The following is an 18,625-nucleotide window of genomic DNA, read 5'->3' as shown; positions in this document are numbered from 1 at the left end:
TTTCAAACCCCAGAATATGTATTTGATTTGTCTATATCTAGGTGTTTTACGTAATTTTTAGAAGCACCCAAATACTTGTCATAACATGATAACATATATATATTCTTTCTATAAATATTTTAGAAAATTTAGCTCAACTCAGACCTAAGATGAGTGGAAATGATTGACAGAAAATTTTGATAGTATGTGTTGTAGGATGACCATTTGGTATTTATCTGTGGATTACTTGAAACTTTTCAAAGTGTTCTTTACTCACACACACGTATACCCACACACACCCTGCTATAAAAATTAATTTCATAGTTCACTTGGGATGCTATTGTTTCTCTTTGCAGCAGCTGTCTTGACATATTAAGGTTTCAGGACTTTTATGATAATTCCTGTACTGCATAGATAACATTTTTTTTTCTTCTTTCCTCAGAAATTTTTCCAAGAGATTCCAGTCTAAAAGACAAGTTCATAAAACATTTTACAGGTAAGGCAGCTGGTTGCTTTTAGTTTTCCTACAAATGCATATTCTAAGCAGCCACAAGTGTCATACCATTAGCTGTTTTGAGGCCTGGCACCAAGTTTACCATTTGTGAAGTTAAATTTGCATTGTTTAGGACGAGACATTTTTAAAGAACTCTAATTATGTTGAGGTTTGAGCCTCTGAATATTCTAGGATAAAATAAATTTCAAAACGTGGTAAATTTAAGCATTATTTAAAACATTGTTTTATTTTTATTATGTTTTTTTTTTCTTGGTAAATTTATTTTTAAAGTCACTAATTTTAACTTCTAATTGGAATTCACATATCTTTCAGAAATAGACCTACATGGCCATGTAAGTTTTTACCGTATTGGAGAAACACATTTTGCCTTCAGTCTCATTGTGTATATCTGTGAATTTGTCATCTAACAAGGCAAAAAAGTATAAAAAGGGAAGATTAAACATTGTAAATTAATCAGAATAATAATGTGCTATTGCAAATATGAAAGTTTAATACAGTTACAGTCAAATACCTGCTTGTTCTTGAAAACTGAGATGGAATTGTAATAATGCACTTACCTTTGGGACTCTATCTTGTAACTACTGGGAAAAACTTTTGTACCCTCTGAATATAAGCCAAAAGAGTTGCCAACATCAAGATGTTTGGACTGATTCTTTGATCTCCAGTTCCAGTTTTCTGTAATTCAGAAAAGTGAAGGACTCAGAGTATGACACTGCTAGTTTGTTGGTGATTTTAGATACTCTTGGGATTAGTGACTCTAAGAACTAAAGAAATGGTTGGCACTTGGAGCATAAAAAAGATAATTGGAAATAATTATGCATTTCCTTTTTGTTGGAAATTTCAGACAGTCCTTGCCAAGAAGGGAAAGAATTTGTTGTCTCTTTTGCATGGGGGAGGTGTCCAAACCTTTAGGATAAGCGCAACTTTAAGGATCTTTTTGCCAACTGCTAACTGCAGCCTAACAGTACCTACAAGAAACATGCCACACCCAGCTGGCCCTTCACTCTTACAGTAAACAGGAATAATTATGAACCTTACCACTTTCAGTCCATATGAGAAACAGAAAGAAAAAAACATAGATTCCAAGTATGCAAATGTATGTAGCACAGGAGTACTGGAAGTTACTCTTCTGAGGGTGACAGACAGGAAAGATTCATTTATGTTAATAATTAATCAAATTCCTTTTCATTTTAACTTTGGAAACTCCTCAGCTGCCATAAAAACCTCAGCATAAGAAAATGGGGAAGATAAATAACAGATACACAACAATTTTCATTATTCAGAAACAACAGAGGAAAACAACCATGAGTCTTACAGAACGTATTTTGAGAATAATAAATCATAGAAAAGAAAAAGAGCAAAAAATACTTGATGACCTGTTTCTGAAGCCATTTTATTAAAACAATATTCCTTTTCTGAGTGAGTATTTGCCATCAAAATGGCTGGAATTATTTCACTAATGTTAGGTGGAATGAATAAGGAAAGCTGGTTCATTCCAGAATTCTTAAAGTTTATTTCTTTGTTGTCTCGGAATTCCTGCCTACATCTATCTTTTTTTTTCCTTTAAATTATACTCTTAAGATCTTCAGTTATGTTTCTTTATGCATGTTTTTTTTTCTTTTTCACAGCTTTATTAGACCCTGTAATCAACAGCATTTTCAGTTACAGCCTAACTTTTCTTTTCTCGATTCTGTTTAAATTGCAATCCTTTTCCAACCAAATTTAGTTAAGTAAACTTTTTTTGATATAGTCCTTCCCAGTTCAAGAGTTAGAATACTCTAAACTAATGAAGTTGTGAAAAAAAAGAGAGGAGGGATTCAACATTATCTTTACAGTCAATTATCTATACAGTTTCAGGGTTAAGAAAATTATTGTACACTTATAGTATGCCAAAAATAGTAGATTCATTTTAAAGCCAAATAAGAACTGTATTTAACAGTCCTCAGTTATAAGACAAATCATAGTCTTGTGAGTCATAAAGATATCTATCAATTCAGCTTGGAAAGCCAGCTGACAAAGAGTGCTCTGTAAGGCACAAATGAAATTAACAGCCTATTTTTGATGGCAAGGAAAAGAGCTAGAAAACCATATATTATTTGAAGGGACGCTGAATTTATTTACTGACAAAATCTGATGTTATCTCCATATATCTCGGATATTTTCAAATCACATACTTTCTTTTGAGCCTAATTACTTGGATAAAAGATTGCAACAGACTTCCAGTTCAAAGCTGCAAAGGCTGCTTTGTCGATTTATTGCAACTCTTATTTATGGCTGAAAAATATCAAAAAATCTACATATTACTGTGAAGTGTATCTAATGTTCAAGTCTGTTCACTGTCATAGAGAGGAATCTTCTCTCAAACTTGTGGTAGTTTGGCTCCACTATCCAGGCAAGTGTGAAATAAATATCTTGCTGTCTTCCTCTGACAGGAAAGTTAATGAAGGCAGTGTGCTTCATCTGGATCTTTTTCTAGCATTGCTTGAAACTAGCTATAGTTATTCAGGGTTCCTTTTTGTGATGAATTTAGAGGATGCAGGTTAAATTTAGTCTTGTTCAGTTAGTGTCAATTTACGTCAGCGTTTTCTGTCCAAATCACAGGAAACTCATCCCAGCTGTCAGTGGTAGCATTGCTAAGCAGGTTACATGATGCAGATATTACATTTTTGCTCTCCTTTTCAACTTGGATGTCATCAGTAATGCATTGCTGGGGCCATCAGCAATTATGGAAGGGCTTTTTGGCAACTTGTTACCCTAGAGCCATGTTTTGAAGACCAGTAGCTATTTATCTTATCAAATATTAAAGCAGGCAGATGACACTGTGTATCCAGAGAAGGGAGCAGAGGCCCCAAGAACAAAGACAGAGTACACTGCACCATGGGCATACAGGGATTTGCTTCACAAACATATGCTGTCCTCTGCACGTCTGCACCCTTTCTTGCTAGGACTACTTTGACAGGAGATCAGGTTTCTAGATGTTATTCAGCTGTATTTTTTTTGCTCAGCACCCATGCTGTATATTAACAACTTCATAAACCATCTATGTGCCGGTTATAGAAGCATTAGCACATGAAACTATTTTATCTTTCCAAGACTTAGGAAACTCATATTTGCTTGAAAAGTTGTTTTTATTTATCTTTGGAAATAATATCCATATTCCATGTACATTATTCCTTCTACGTATGACTACTGATGCCGATCAAACTAAATTCTGTTGTAGTTGCACCATTCTGTTTTTCACCATATAAGAAATTTTACTGTTAATTTTGAATTGCTGGAATTTCAAGGCTAATTCAGTCCATCATTTCCAAGGGTCATTTTTCTCTTATTTAGATAATGAGCATAATAGCATAGCAATATTATTTCTTTCTATTATTTCAGAAATGTTGCAATACTTGGGATGCATCATAATTGCTTAAAGTGTTCTAGAAGATTAAATGTAATTTTATAAAAAGAAAGTTGAACTTAAATCTGTGTTGTTATCATTCATCGAAGCTGGAAAGCAGTGGCATTGAATGCACATGGTTAACTCCTGCTTACTTTCAAATAGGGCCAGTCACATTTTCATCAGAATGCAGCAAGCATTTTCATCGACTGTATCACAACACAAGGGATTGCTCAACACCAGCCTGTAAGTAGTAATTAAAGTACCATATAATGCTGGCTGTGATATTTGTTTAAAAGCCCTCTGCTTTTCCTACTGTCTGATGTGCTGGTCCTTTTGTAACTGTTGCTCTTTGCTTGAGCACTATACTGCAAAATGTACCCAAGGTACTCTAATATATATATATATATAAAAAAAAAAATCTATTAATGCCCTTGCTGTCAGCTGTGTATAATGGAATTCCTTCCAAGTAGGGCTAAGATACATGAAGTGAGAACTACATTCTAAAAAATTAGTTGGTAATGCCTATGTAGTGGGCAGATATAAATCCATTATCTCCTTACTGCTCCCTGTGCCTTTACTTGTGCAACATAAAATCTGAAATATTTTCTGCTGACTCTTAACCTCAATATATGGTTGTATCTTTGGGTTTTTAGTATATTTCAGTTTGTGATGATAATCTTCTATTATATGCCCATTGTTAAAGAGCATAAAATCAATTCATCATTTCTGTTATTGAAATAGGCAGTTCTTATCAAAAAATATTCCAGTATGACGTCCACAAAAGTTTTGTTTTGTCAGATAGACTGAAAAATAAAACTAAGATGTTATTAAATGGATTAAACAAATAAACAAAGTCGACAACAAAAAAAAAAACGCCCATACAAAACAGAAATCCCTTAGGAGAAGTTACTTCTTTAATTCAAATAAAGCAAGTGGAAAATAAGCAATGACATTGAATTAGAAAAGGGGAATCTCATTAGTGATGTGTAAGTACAACTATGGACCAAGTTGCTTTGGAAAATTTTCAGGATTTAACATAAAAAAATAGTGATATTTCTTGTCTACATCATTTAGGAAGATGGTAAGCATTCTTATGAGCAGCTTTCTCACCAAATCTCAGCACCTCAGAGATCTGGCTTTTGTAGGGGCCTGGAACAGCTCTCATCTCCACCTACTCTTACATTGATTGGAAGTTTGGATATAGAAATCCATGGCTGATCCTCAAAAGATAGACATGTAGCTTAGTAAGAAGACATATGAGTAGGTTAGACATGTATGTATTACATGCTGCATAACAAAAATACCATATATATTGCATATTGCATACCTTGATACATGGATGCAGAGTATATGAATAGTATGTTACTATTAATATTATTATTACTCCCCTGCATTGACTGAGTGCTTCACATTATTTATGAAGAAACAGAATCATAATATTTCTCTTCTAATTAAATAGACTTTCTCTAAATATACAAACAAGTTTGTGGTTAGGACTGTGTGAGAAAATGATTTTTTAAGTTCGACTATCAAAACAATATCTTAAATTAAAAATGTGATTAAAAACAAAGCTAGTTTTTTTCTCCTTTACGCAACTAAACCTAAACCAGACAATGAGTTTCATTCCACCTAGAATGTTCTGCTAATCTAAAAAGGAGAGCTAAATCCTCAAAACTGTCTCCACCTTATCTAGCGCTTAGGGTTTAAAATAGCTTTCAAAGGTGATCATAGCCAGACCTTTTCCTATGTCTTTTGAAGGGTTTGATATTTTCTTCAAGGGAAATTTAGCCACCATAGGATATCTGAGGATGAGTTATTTTCTCTCCTGCTGACATGGTTATATTCTGTACAAACATTTCCCAAAGAACTGAACCCAGGTTAGCATTCAGTCTCTTGCTGTTTGGCACAATTTCCGTTAAGTTTTATTAAATTACTTAACAAGATGGAGAAGAAAATTGCATCTAAGTATTTCTTGTTGCCAAATACCTAGATCCTTCCATCATAAAGGACAGCAATGTCTCAGAGGCCACTTGAACCAAGTGGATGGTTGGTCCAAGGGCACTAGAGAGAGAAGTAGCATGTAGGACACTAGTATCTCTAGTGTGATGATTAGGAGATGTCCTTAGACATGGAAAATATGGATTTAATCAATGTTAATACTAAGTGGAACGATAAAAAGATTGAAAGACCCTGACCTTAAACTACCTCTTAGTCTGCTGCTTAGAATAGCCTCCAAGTTGATGAATTAGTTTCCTTCAAGTAAAGTTGGGAGTTGAACTTAGTCTTCTGCATCTTAGGAGAAAAGTATCTGGTAGAAAATTAGTTGCTGCCTTTACTCACATTTCCTCTAAAGCCCTGACTAGGATAAGGTCCAATCTAATTTTACATCTTGCACACATAATTTCATGGATTTGCATCAGAGAATGGTTTCACTGTGTAGAGTGTCTGAAATTCTAGTACAAATTCTATGTTTTATTGTATGCAGGTTTTCAAGGGTGTCTGGCAACTGAGATTCATTATTGCTGTGGTAATTTTGTTTTATAGATTATAAAAGGTGTGCAAGGTTGCTAACAAGATTAGCAATGAGCCCTTTGTGTACACAGTCCTAGGATGTTTGCTATGTAAGTATTATTTTTCCCACTAATTTTCTTCTTTGTTGAATGGATTTGCTTCACACTTGTACCTTGCTATCAGAAATGCATACAGAAGTGTTAACAGAGTGCATGAACATGCAGGTCTGGCATTGTTGTAAGGACTGACTGGAGCACAGGAACCTCTGATAAGGCCCCACTGTAATTTCCTACAAGTCACTTGTGGCACCATAGTCCATAATTATGCACTTGGCGACCTCTTACTGTTCGAAATTTTAAGGAGTCTGGTTGGTGAAAGAAGAATCCATGAGAACTTCATCAACACATTTATTTCAGCTAATTCATGTAAAAAGCAGAATGTCTTGGTCCCAGCTCTGCCAATGCAATCTTCATAGGTACTCTGTCACTTTATTCATCTTTGGGACCACTTTTGATTCCCAGATTGTCTCCTGAGAATTTCTCTGAAATTAACACTACTTCATGGTGATGGAAGTAAACTGGACATAAAGATGTGACAAAGCTAGAGGCTTCAAGCTACAAGCTGTGGAAGGAACCAGCTAGTTCTTGTCCATGAATAGCATATTAAATGTGTTAATTAAAAAGCATTTGCGCTGATGAGAGGAACATTTCCAAATTAGCTGGTTTCTTCAGTTGTTTGAACATCAATAAGATGGTTACATTTCCAACAGTAATTTGAAAAACTTGCACTGGTTATTATTGACCAAAAAAAATATAAAATCAGTGAATTTAGTTTATTTAAATTTCGTCAAAGATGATTTCCTTTCACCACCTCCTCTTGAAAAATACTGCAAGCTTGGGATTTAGAGGAGTTTTGTATGTCGCTTCTTCCTGTATCAAGACTTCATTTCATACTAATCAAGAATAAGAAAGGAAGAGTAGGATATGAGTCAGTGTAGGCTGATTTGGTTTCCAAGCGGAGGTGGGATTCATTTTGGGGACTGTGAGAAAATGCTGTAGAACGTGACAGTATTTCAGAGCTCTTCTTCCTTTTTCCTTCCCTTCTCTCCCCTTCCCTTCTTCTCTGTTTTTACACTGTTGGGCCTCTCTCCTTCCAGATCTTGCAAATGGTCTTGAATATATTAGAGGCACTGAACCAGTGACTGACTAGGGATCTCATTACTTTGCCAGAATATCCTTTTCATGACTAAGGGCAGGAATCTTTTTTTTATTTTTATTTTTTTTTAGGTACCTAAATGACTACATTCCTGTTTGTCTATTAGTGTTCTCTTTCAAATCTCACCTTTCTAAAACATCCCAGCACACTCTCTCTCATTTTCTGCACTTTCATGTATTTAGTCTGTGCCTTTCCTTCATCTGTGTATCTTTACACTCTGGGTTCATGGCTCAGGACTTCCTGAAAGATTTCTGGGTGTTTCAATACTTTTTTTTCTCTTTTCTTTCAAGAGAATGAGTCAAAGATCTGCCTCTGTATGCACAATGCAGATGCATCTCTCTCATCCTCTTTCCATCTTTAAAATACAAAAGGATCAAAATTTGCTATGATTTGCAAATCCAGGTATTCTAATTTGCCTGCCAAAAATGCACTCAAAAAGATGACATATGGGGAAGGAAGGGTTTAAATGGTAAGCAATTTTAGAAGGTCATGTGCCCTGTGTTCACTTGCAGTTTTATCTAGGCTGACTTTCTCTCTACTTTCTTAAAAACAGAGAAGACTTTATAGGAGAAAGTGGAGCTATGATCTGAGTGTTTCCCAGCTTCCTCTGTTCTCCCTCACCTTATTCCTTCACCAAATACATGGAGTTGCTAGTTTCTACTAGAGGTGAGACAGGCTTAGGTATTTGTGTTTATTCACATCCAATAAATTCTTGGAATGGTAAAATTTCCCTGAGAAGAGTGAAGGAGACAGGAGTTTCTCTGTCTCCCCTCCCTGTAGACAAGGCAACACAGGAGTTATATATGTTCATCCCTCAATAACACTGCATTTTTAGATTCTTTGATTGGTTCTACTCTGTCTTTTAGCACAGAGGATCTGTTCTCCTCACCATCCTCACACTAGCTTAGAGAGGACGTCATAGTTCCTATTTCCTGAAAGTAAATTTGCCTTTGGTTTAACATCTGAGACAGTCTTGGAGATTGTCCGTTGCCTTGATGGAGGTTCTCCTGCTGGAAGGACTGAGAACTGTTCTTAAGCATTTCTCATGCATGTGCTAAAATAGGCTGCAATTTCCTCATAAAAGAAGAACTGCAGTGCTATGTTGTGAATATTTCCCTCCCTCTCCTGTAAGGTGCAAAAAGGAGACGTGGACTTTTCATGTTAGAAATCGAAGTTTTGCCAAGGGAAAGCCAGTCTTCCGATGGGAGTTGGTAGCGGAAGCAGTAATGGGAGTTCAGGACCATGGAGAGGACCCCGGAGGGGGCTCCGGGGCTGCTGCACTGGGCACACACTTCATATCAGTTACTCACCTTTCGTCTTTTAGAGGTTGGATTTGTCAGCGTGTGTCGTCTCTACACACCCTCACCTTGCAAATGGAAGGAAAGCATTGGAAGAAACCCAGAATCTAGAAATGCATTACTGTATGCGTGGAATGGTTCCTTGTAGGATGCAGGAGCGTGGACCACTGTGTGTTAAATCTCACAGCATCAATGCTGATGATTTGTCGTGGGAAAACTTATTAAAGTTCACAGGAGGGCAAGGCCCACTGGCATTCTGGAGTTAATCTTGATATTTGTGCAATCCACAGGAAGCTGTGATTTATAAACAGAATTATGCTAAGTCTGACTCTGTTTTTTGAAACTGGTTATTAAATGGCATGTTCTTTTCTCTTGCAGACTTTCTACTGAGGAGAGAATTCTGATTTGCCAAGAAAGTGCCTTGAAATCTTCCAAGACAGAGAAGACATCATTTACTTTTTTTGATTTACATTGTTTTGTTACTAGATGCATTTTATTTTCATATATTTGTCAGACATTCCATATTTGTGTGAAACATTATTTTATTTTGATTTGTAAATTTGTTGCCTGTAGTTCAAACAAGCCAATTATTTAAATACATTGTAAATAAAAAATACTAATGATATACTGATTAAATGTTATAAACATATGCAGGGAGTTGCGAAAACTTTGCTGTTTCTCTTGTTCCATTTTATTTACATCATTCTGCTCAGGCTCTTACTTTCATTATTTGCACTAACTTAAAATGCAGAAGTCTATGTAACTGAAATCTGAATAAGCTGTAAGCGGGAAGTTTTACTTGCCATGGAAAATATTTTGTATTATCAAGCTTTGTTAATATATACATATATATAATTGTGCATCAGAAAAAAAATTGCTCAGAAATGCACCTTGCTTTCAGGAACATTTGTATGACTATTCTGGATTTTCATCAGTTACATTTGTACTGGCACTTATGGAAAGAGTTGCAAATAATGTAAATATAAAGACTGGAAAACTGCAATGCAGTTTCAGTAGAATAAAGAACATGAAAATAAACGTTATCATGAGGGATTATTTAACTTCATTAAGAGGTTACTTACTTAATAAATAAATTCAATTTATTTGATGAACTTGAAATAATTTTCCACTGGGAAATTCTAACTTGTGGGTTTAGCTTTTTACAGCATTTCATTTTCGAGTGGTATATATTTTTGCAAGCAAAAATGCATTGTACACCACTATGAACAGCTGAAACCTTCTGGAAGGATGAAGAGAGGGTAATAAAATAACCCAGTGGAAAAGAAAATACATTGGAGTATCATACTGTAAAACCAAGGAATATAATGAATGAATTTGGCTGGTGACACATCAGGCTTAAGTATTTGGTGGGAATCCAAAGCACAGTTGTTGCATTTTTCTTGTTTAAAATCAAATTGTGATGATAATATTTGCTACCAATTTGTCTCAGCTCTTTTATTGCAAGCTTATATGATTGCTTTACAAAGAACCTAGTATGAAGAGAGGCTTCTGGGGTCAGATCTAGAAGAATTGACAACAGACATCGATTACTGTGCCCAAATAAAAACTCTTGTGATTAACTGACCATGCAAACTAATCCCCTCGGGTTAGAAGTTGTCTCCTTTCTTTCAGTGTGGGCTTCATGAGCCTCTTAATTCTTACAGCCATTGCTTTTCCCTCGACAGAATTGGAGGGAAGCTCTGCCCTGGTATTCCTTGTGAAAGAGCAAACAGCTGCCTTATTATCCAATATTTTGTTTCTTCTTTCTACGTTGTTCAGTGTGTTTCAGCACCGAAGTTGTGCTGCGTCACTAGTTAGTCCAGTCCACAGCTTCTGCATGCAGGTACTATCATGTTCTGTCTGAGCAACAACGTGTTACAGCAGCTGTTTCTAATTAACTCCATGGTCACAGCTGTTCCAGTAGTTACTCTCTGTAAACCTGGCTAGCAGGTTGCCCTATGCTGTTTGTGATTATTCTTAACACTGTCGTTTCTCAAACTTTTTACCATCATGTTCATTGGATAAAAGCAAAATTTTCAAGTGTCATGCTAATCCATGTTGAAGGCAGTATTTGTACTGAATATACAGTAGCATATGGGAAACCAAAGTGGCAAATATTGAGATGAATAACCTTGTTTCTTTGTGACCAACATATATCATACGAGCATTATTGGGCAAACCAGAAACTGTGCAGCCAGAGTATAAAGGATGAGGACGAGGACAGAGATCAGAGGATCTGAGAAAAGATTCTGTTTTTGCCATGCTTTTGTATTTCAACTCTGATTAGCTGTCTCCTCAATTTTTTAAAAAAGTCCCTCCTTTCTTTCCTCAAGGGACAGAAAATAATGGAAAGAGAAGGGGAAAAAAAGACTTTTGCTGACAATGACTGTTTGTGAAATGTAAATTCCAATGAAAAAAAGGTAATTTGGGTTATTCAATATAATTTTGGGACTCAAGTCTAAAGTGCAATATCAAAAGCTTCACTTTACTTTGTAAGAATAATGACATCTTTCTTTTGAGTAGATAGGTAGTCAAATCCCTGTCTTTGGGAAGAATAAGAGGTGTTATGAAGATACTAAGCAGAGATTAGTATGGACAGTTAAAATATTGTTGAAGAAGAAAATAAAGTTATTTCAATAAGTAAGAGGCTGAAAAATTTGAATTCATAGAATAATGAGGTTGGAAGAGACCCACTGGATCATCAAGTCCAACCATAAACAAAGGGGTGGGTGTTTCCGCCCGGTTTCGAACCGGGGACCTTTCGCGTGTTAGGCGAATGTGATAACCACTACACTACGGAAACTGCCTGTATCAAATTTTTTTAGAATTTATAGAATCAGAATCATAGAATGGTTTTGGCAGAAAAAAGTCATCCAATTGCAACCCCCCCTGCCATGGGCAGGAACACCTTCCATTAGATCAGCTTGCTCAAAGCCTCCTCCAACCTGGCTTTGGACACCTCCAGAGATGGGGCATCCACAACTTCTCTTGGCAACCTCTTCCAGTGCCTCACCAGCCTCACAGTAAAAAAATTCTTCATAATATCTAATCTAAATCTACCTTGTTTCAGCTTAAAACCATTACCCCTTGTCCTGTCACTGCACTCAGAGATAAAGAGCCCCTCACATCTTTCCTAAAGGCTCCCTTTAAGTACTGGAAAGCTGCTATAAGGTTTTCTGCAAAGCCTTCTCTTCTCTAAGCTTAACAACCTTAACTCTCTCAGCCTCTCCTCATATGGGAGTTGCTCCAGCCCTGTGATCATCTTTGTGACCTTCCTCTGGACTCACTCTGACAGATCCATTTCCTTCCTGTGCTGAGAACTCAGAAATGAATACAATACTCCAGGTGATGTTTCATGAAAGCAGAGTGAAAGGGCAGAATCACCTCCCTCGATGAACTAGGCACACTTTTTGATGCCCAAGATACAGCTGACTTTCAAGGCTGCAAGTGCACATTGCCAGCTGATGTTGAGCTCATCCACCAGCACCCCAAAGTTCTTCTCTTCAGGGCCACTCTCAATCCATTCTCCTTCCAGCCTGTGTTTGTGCTTGAGATTGCCCTGACCCAGGAACAGGACCTTGCACTTGGTCTTGTTGAATTTTATGAAGTTTGCACAAGTCCAGCTCTCAAGTCTATCAAGGTTCCTCTGGATGGCAACCCTTCCCTCCAGCATGTTGACCATGCCACAGAGTTTGATGAAGGTGCACTTACTGTGGCCATATGACTTAGTTCTTTTCTGGAAGCAAGTTGTTCTTTGAGACAGCTGTGGCATAGATTCCTTCTTTCTGTTTGTCCACAGAGACTTCGTGAAGCTTAGTGTGCTCTGAACAGCGGGAATTAAAATGAGCTTTTCTGTACCTTCTATTCATACGTACATTTGTCATCATTCTTCATCACAGATTTTAAATCACAGATGTAAAAATCACAAAGTAGCACAGCATAATCACTTTGCTATTTAATCTGAAACATATATTGTATTCTTTGTATTCTAAAATTTGTCAGTGGGTAGTTATTTGGAAGTAACAACCAAGTGCCACAGAAGCTGGAAGGAGTTGATACACTTTTAAGTAAGCTGTGGGATTTTTTTCACATTAAAATTATTTCACACTTGATTATTTACTCTTACAGCTTTCCTTTTTTTTTTTTTTTTCCAGATGATTAAATCTAAACACTTTTTTGACATCAGACATAAGGTCTGGTTCTGTCTAATTTCTGCCCTGATGAAGAACATTGGGTAATGGTGGGGCCATTATTTTTTTTTTTGTCACAGCAGTATAGAGGTGATATTAGTCTGTGTTTTGAGTGCTGTGGGAATGCAGAAGAAAGACTCTATTCTCATCCCAAAGAGGTTAAAGCCATAGAGTAAAACACTGTGAGGAAACTGTATATGGAAACAATGACCTTGTGAAGATCGTTGAGGTGGCTAATGATTCCATTTTGAGCTGTCTGAAGAGATTTGACAGCAGAGAGCAAGACAGCCAAGCAGAGTTTTATAAGGAACAGTTCACACAATGAAGGTTCTGATGGGAAAGGGGGTTCTTGGAAGATTTTGTAAAAAATGATAAAAACAACTCTAAACACATAGGGAATAGGTAATAGTATAGTAACTTTGTAAAGGTCAGAAACTGAACTTTCAACATCGAATGAGATATTAGTTTTAAAAAGAACATTGTAACCATGAAAGATCTTGAAAATGAAGACAAACAAAAGTATAGAATGCAAAACCTAGCAGAATTACCTTGGACACATGAGTAATTCCGCCATATCACTCTAACAGTAGGATCTCATTCCTGTCCATTGCATCATATACTGTAAATGGAGTAATTGGTCCAGTGGAAAAATGTACATCTTCATGATTTACTGTGTTTCTGCCGTAATCCTTTTTAAAAGTCTTATTTTTTTTCACTTAAATCATCAACTGCTATTTCCACAATTAAGAGTTTCTGTTCCTATGGTTTTGCATATTTAAAGCTGCAATTGTCAAGAGCTGGTACTGGAGACTCAGAAGAAAGCTGATGCATGTGCCCAGAGTAACTTTATGCTGTGACAGTGTTTGATAGCAATGTTTAATTTACTTTTTTTTAATTGGATGATTTAAATATTTTCTTAAAACACCTGTTATGCAAGAGAATTTTTAAGCACGTTGCATAAGACTGAGCTCACTAGTATTTTGTGACTCTGTTAGTTGGATATAATCATTGCAAGCCTAAAGTTGCAAAAGTTTTCTGGAAGTTTACCCTTGCCAGAGCTTCTGCATGCCTGATGTACAGAGATAGACACACCTATCTCTCTGTCGGGATCCATTAGCATTTATTCACAGTTAAGAATGTTTTCCAACACAGTAAAAGAAAAGCTGTCCCCATTCCTATATTTTATCCTTTCCTGTTAACTACGCTTTAGTAACAAAATCGGCAATATATGTATGAAAATTTGTTCTACATCCCAACAAATGAATTAATAGTGAAGGGCAAGGAGAACAGGTATTTCTTATACCCAAATACTTGATGTAAAAGTGCATTTGTGATTAAGTGTATGCAATTGTACAATGAAGTCAGTTAACTGAGTTTTGCAAATGTGTCCATTAAACATGTATTACACAAGTGTTTAAGAGGAAGTATTTTGAAAATATATGGTAAAGTACCGAATTTGTTTTTAAATGCGTCCGACTTCAATAAACTGTCATTTGCCAGACTATCATAAACATCATTTACAGATGATAACCTGGCACAAAGCATAAAAACACTGGTTCAAAATGTTAGAGGTTTGAGCATGCATAATCACACAGAGATTAGCCTTGAGGAGAGGAGGCTGAGGGGAGACCTTATTGCTCTCTACAACTACCTGAAAGGAGGCTGTAGAGAGGAGGGAGCTGGCCTCTTCTCCCAAGTGTCAGGGGACAGGACAAGAGGAAATGGCCTCAAGGTGCACCAGGGGTGGTTCAGGCTGGACTTAAAAAAAAAAAATCACAGAAAGGGTCATTGGGCATTGGAACAGGCTGCCCAGGGAGGTGATTGAGTCACCTTCCCTGGAGGTGTTTAAAAGATGTGTGGATGAAGTGCTGAGGGACATGGTTTAGTGGTTGTTAGGAATGGTTGGACTCAATGATCCTGGAGGTCTTTTCCAACCTAGTGATTCTATGATTCTGTGTGATTCTGTGATCCAGGGTACCTAGCAGGCTGGCAGAGCATATAAATTACCAGCTTATATTTCCTTTCATCAGAATAACAAGAATATGGTTTTCCATTTATATAGGGCTGAACGGTTCTTCATGAGACTTAATTTTGTTAGTTTATGGAGTTATGTTGTATTTTCCCTGACAATATAAGTGTGAATGTGACATTGCTTATATTCTTGCAGTTAATCCATACATAGTCTCATGCATGGCCGATGTATGGCCTCCATTGTCTGATATCCTCAGGTCAGGATGAACAGCAGTTCTTCAGACCCAATGTAAATTTAAGGGACAGTAGTTGAGTTATTGTCACTGCATTGCTCAAAGAAGGCTGTGGAATGAAAGATTTTTCTAGTGATTTTTCATTAGGACTTGAAGGCATCAATAATAGTAACAATCTGAGAGAGTTTTCTTTTCAATTTTAGTCATCATCCACTTTGAATAATAACAAGAAACACTGACTGATATACATGCTTTTTCTCCTCATCACAATACTGGTTTTTGGAGAAGAAACAAGGAACATAGTGTCTTATCAGCATGAGATAAAGCAGTCCATTTTAGGTATGGATTCTAGTTTATTAGCTAGAACTGAACTGGAATCTCCCTGGACTCAAGAGATCCTGGGGACCTCACAGTATCGTGAAGACTGATGTTCTTTGGAATAGAAGTAGGCTTTTTATTTTTCATATATATAAATTATTATTAGAAAGAACAGAGATGAATTCCAGACTAGTTTATGTTTGAAAGGAAGGAACAACACTTAGAAGTTCCAAAATGAAATGATATGCCTTTAAATTTGCAAGCAGCATTGAAATGCAGATGCCAATGGAAAACCTCTGAATAAGTCAGGGAAGAGGAAAGAAACTTGTGTTCTTGACAGAACAAGTGATCTTGGAAATAACAAAAGCTCCTAGAACTGACTAAAATGTGGCATCTAAATAGAAACCATCCTAGTGCTCTGGAGGGAGGAATACAAGGCAAGTTATATTAAACCAAAATGTAGGGAGTCCAAGTTGGCATGAATGAGTGACAAAATGTATTACTAAGTAATCAGATACAAAATTTAGAGCATACTCTTTCTTAATTTTTTAAAAAAAAAGAGAGAGAGAGATGGGAAATAAACACGACTGTAGAAGCTTTTCTAGATATTCAAAGTAAACCTTTATGGAAGGTGTCAGAAACCCAGTGACTCAGGTGTAAGCTCAGTAACATTCATCCTCTTCTGATGAATAAAACACAGGTTTGTTTTAATTTTAAGTTTTCCAGCATAAAGCAGTGAACTACATAATTATTATTTAACATTGGTAATGCATGTGTTGTGAGGGACGGTGAAGTGCAGAGGACAAGGTATGTGATGTTTTCACTAGACTCTCTGGTGGACTAGGCAGGGCATATTCCAAGGCATCTTTCCAGCTGGTGCTTTGCCCAGAACAGAAAACCCTAAACCAGAACCACACTATGTGAAGCTACTTCCATAAATCTGTCTCACACAAGTGTTTAAGTTTATTAAGACTTTATAGCCTGAAAGCTACTTGGAATTGTTGCTACAGCTGGCTTATAACATTTTCTCACTGGTCCAGTGTTCTTTCCTCCATGGAAATCTCATAATTTATGTCTACTCCATCATGATGATTGCTACCTTCAGGCCAGAGGAGGCACATGTACGATAATATTTTTGTCATGTAGAATTTTTACTTTTAAATCAACATGAAGTCTAATAATAGCTTGCAATATGATATTTGCAAAATATTGCAAGGAAGATGAGAACTAGCCTTCCACTAGAAGAAGCTATCTTTACAGGTAATCTGTTATTCTTAAGTAGGATTCCAAACAAAATGAATAGTAAAAAAAAAGACTTGGAGGTGACCTTGAGACTTGACTCACTCTTTACAAGATTTATCACTCTCCCACACTGGCAAAAGTTAGATTTATTTATTTTACCTCCTGACATCTTATCACAGGAAAGTAAAAACCTGAAGAATGGGAAGAAAAATATGAGACTTGTCTAGTCAAAATAAAATGAATAACATCACAGCTTTTAACCAAGATATTCCAATGCTACCACGTTTTAGAAAGTGCATTCTAAAAGCTGCACTTTATTTCTGTGGATGTAGACTTTGCTAAAAAAAATATGTGATCTTTGCCTTTTACCATATCCCAATACAAGCTCAGGTATGTGAATAAGGAGGGAAGTACAGTTTGTTTTAATAGGCTGCTAGCCTGGAAAAAAATGGGGACGAGATCATCTCTATTTACTTCACTGCCTCCACAGGCTATGAGGTTCTAACTGACAATGACTATATTAGGGGCACAACATGAAGTAAGGACTCTTAACTGTTTTTTTCCCCCAAATTCTAGACCCATATGAGATTTATAGGCTAAATTGGGTGAATTGAAGCAACTGTTCTTGAAGAAGACAGTATGTACTTTTTTCTTATTTTAGTAAACTTTCCATGATGCCACTTCTATTTTTATTTCTGTGTTCTGTAAATTCTACATTTTGTCTGTGTACAATTCAAAGGCACGTTTAGACATATTACAAATAGCTAACAGACTGATGTTATAAAAAATTGTCAATGACAACTCATTATTAATTGTGAGAATTTTTGAAAAGGGATTGCATAGAAATTAATATTTTTAAAACCCATTAAATATTTTTATTTATTATTTGGAAGTATGAATATATTGCTGGTAACAGTCACATTAAATATTCACAAAAATGAGGTAATGTTATGGATTATTTGACACCCAGACTGATTTATTAGGAGAATCTGCTTTAATATTGCTTTAATATCTGCAAAACTAGGTCTACACATGTAAAAATATGTACTAGAGATCATATACACTGAATGAAGGTTTATATCCTGGAAACTCTGGGAAGACTTCTAGGTCGTATCAGGTGTGCTAAGCTTTTTACTGAGAGACAAAAATGGAGCAACCTTTGTAATACATTGATTCGCAGTGTTTATCTTGTCTTTATAACTGTATCTGTATATCTGTACAGCTCCAAGGCATGTAGATTTTTTGCATAAGTGGAGAGAGGGCAGGGGAGGAATACAAATGTCTGGGAGCTGGAAAATACATGTTAGAATGACAGGATGAAAGGGCTCACTCCACCTAGTTGATTTTAAAGGCCACAAAGTAATGAATAGATTTACATGTTTAATTACTTTCTCAAGGGAAAGGCACAAAGGGACTTCATAAATTTGTACGGAGAGGTAAAATAAAGACCAAAAGCTGGAACCTGGTGTTATGTGCATTCAGATTTGAAATGGCCCTAAATCACTAATCATCTGTTAAAAAAATTAGTTGATCGAGGTATGTTTGATTATCTGGGAATATCAGGAAAGAATTAAAGATAGAGGTTTTTCTGAAGAATATAGTAGGGTAATTCACAAATTATTAGGCTTAGCAAGTAGTAAACCACATTAAGATGTCTTGGCCTGCAACACACAAAAAGCTAGATAATCTAGTGATCCTTTCTGGCTTTAAGCCCTATGCTTTTCACTTTCTCTATTTCTTTCTAAATATGACTTCAGGAGGAGACT

General features: G+C 36.2%; 1 protein-coding gene and 1 non-coding gene across 2 annotated transcripts in view; one reads left to right on the top strand and one right to left on the bottom strand.

Annotated features, from left to right (window-relative positions):
• ALKAL1 (ALK and LTK ligand 1) overlaps nucleotides 1-9,893 on the top strand; it is a 35,248-nt gene extending 25,355 nt beyond the window's left edge. Inside the window, exons 2-5 of the mRNA XM_069853171.1 lie at nucleotides 422-475; nucleotides 4,044-4,124; nucleotides 6,426-6,502; nucleotides 9,284-9,893. Of these exons, the coding sequence (XP_069709272.1) occupies nucleotides 422-475; nucleotides 4,044-4,124; nucleotides 6,426-6,490 (200 nt within the window). The 3' untranslated portion in view covers nucleotides 6,491-6,502; nucleotides 9,284-9,893. The remainder of the gene's footprint in view (nucleotides 1-421; nucleotides 476-4,043; nucleotides 4,125-6,425; nucleotides 6,503-9,283) is intronic.
• A 1,742-nt stretch (nucleotides 9,894-11,635) lies between these two features.
• On the bottom strand, nucleotides 11,636-11,708 carry TRNAV-AAC (transfer RNA valine (anticodon AAC)). Its single transcript has one exon. It is a non-coding gene; the product is annotated as a tRNA-Val (tRNA).
• Between the last annotated feature and the right edge of the window lie 6,917 nt (nucleotides 11,709-18,625).

The sequence above is a fragment of the Phaenicophaeus curvirostris genome, chromosome 3 (assembly GCF_032191515.1).
Source record: "Phaenicophaeus curvirostris isolate KB17595 chromosome 3, BPBGC_Pcur_1.0, whole genome shotgun sequence".
In the NCBI taxonomy this organism is placed as follows: Eukaryota; Metazoa; Chordata; class Aves; order Cuculiformes; family Cuculidae; genus Phaenicophaeus; species Phaenicophaeus curvirostris.
This window is presented reverse-complemented; position numbering and strand designations above follow the sequence as displayed.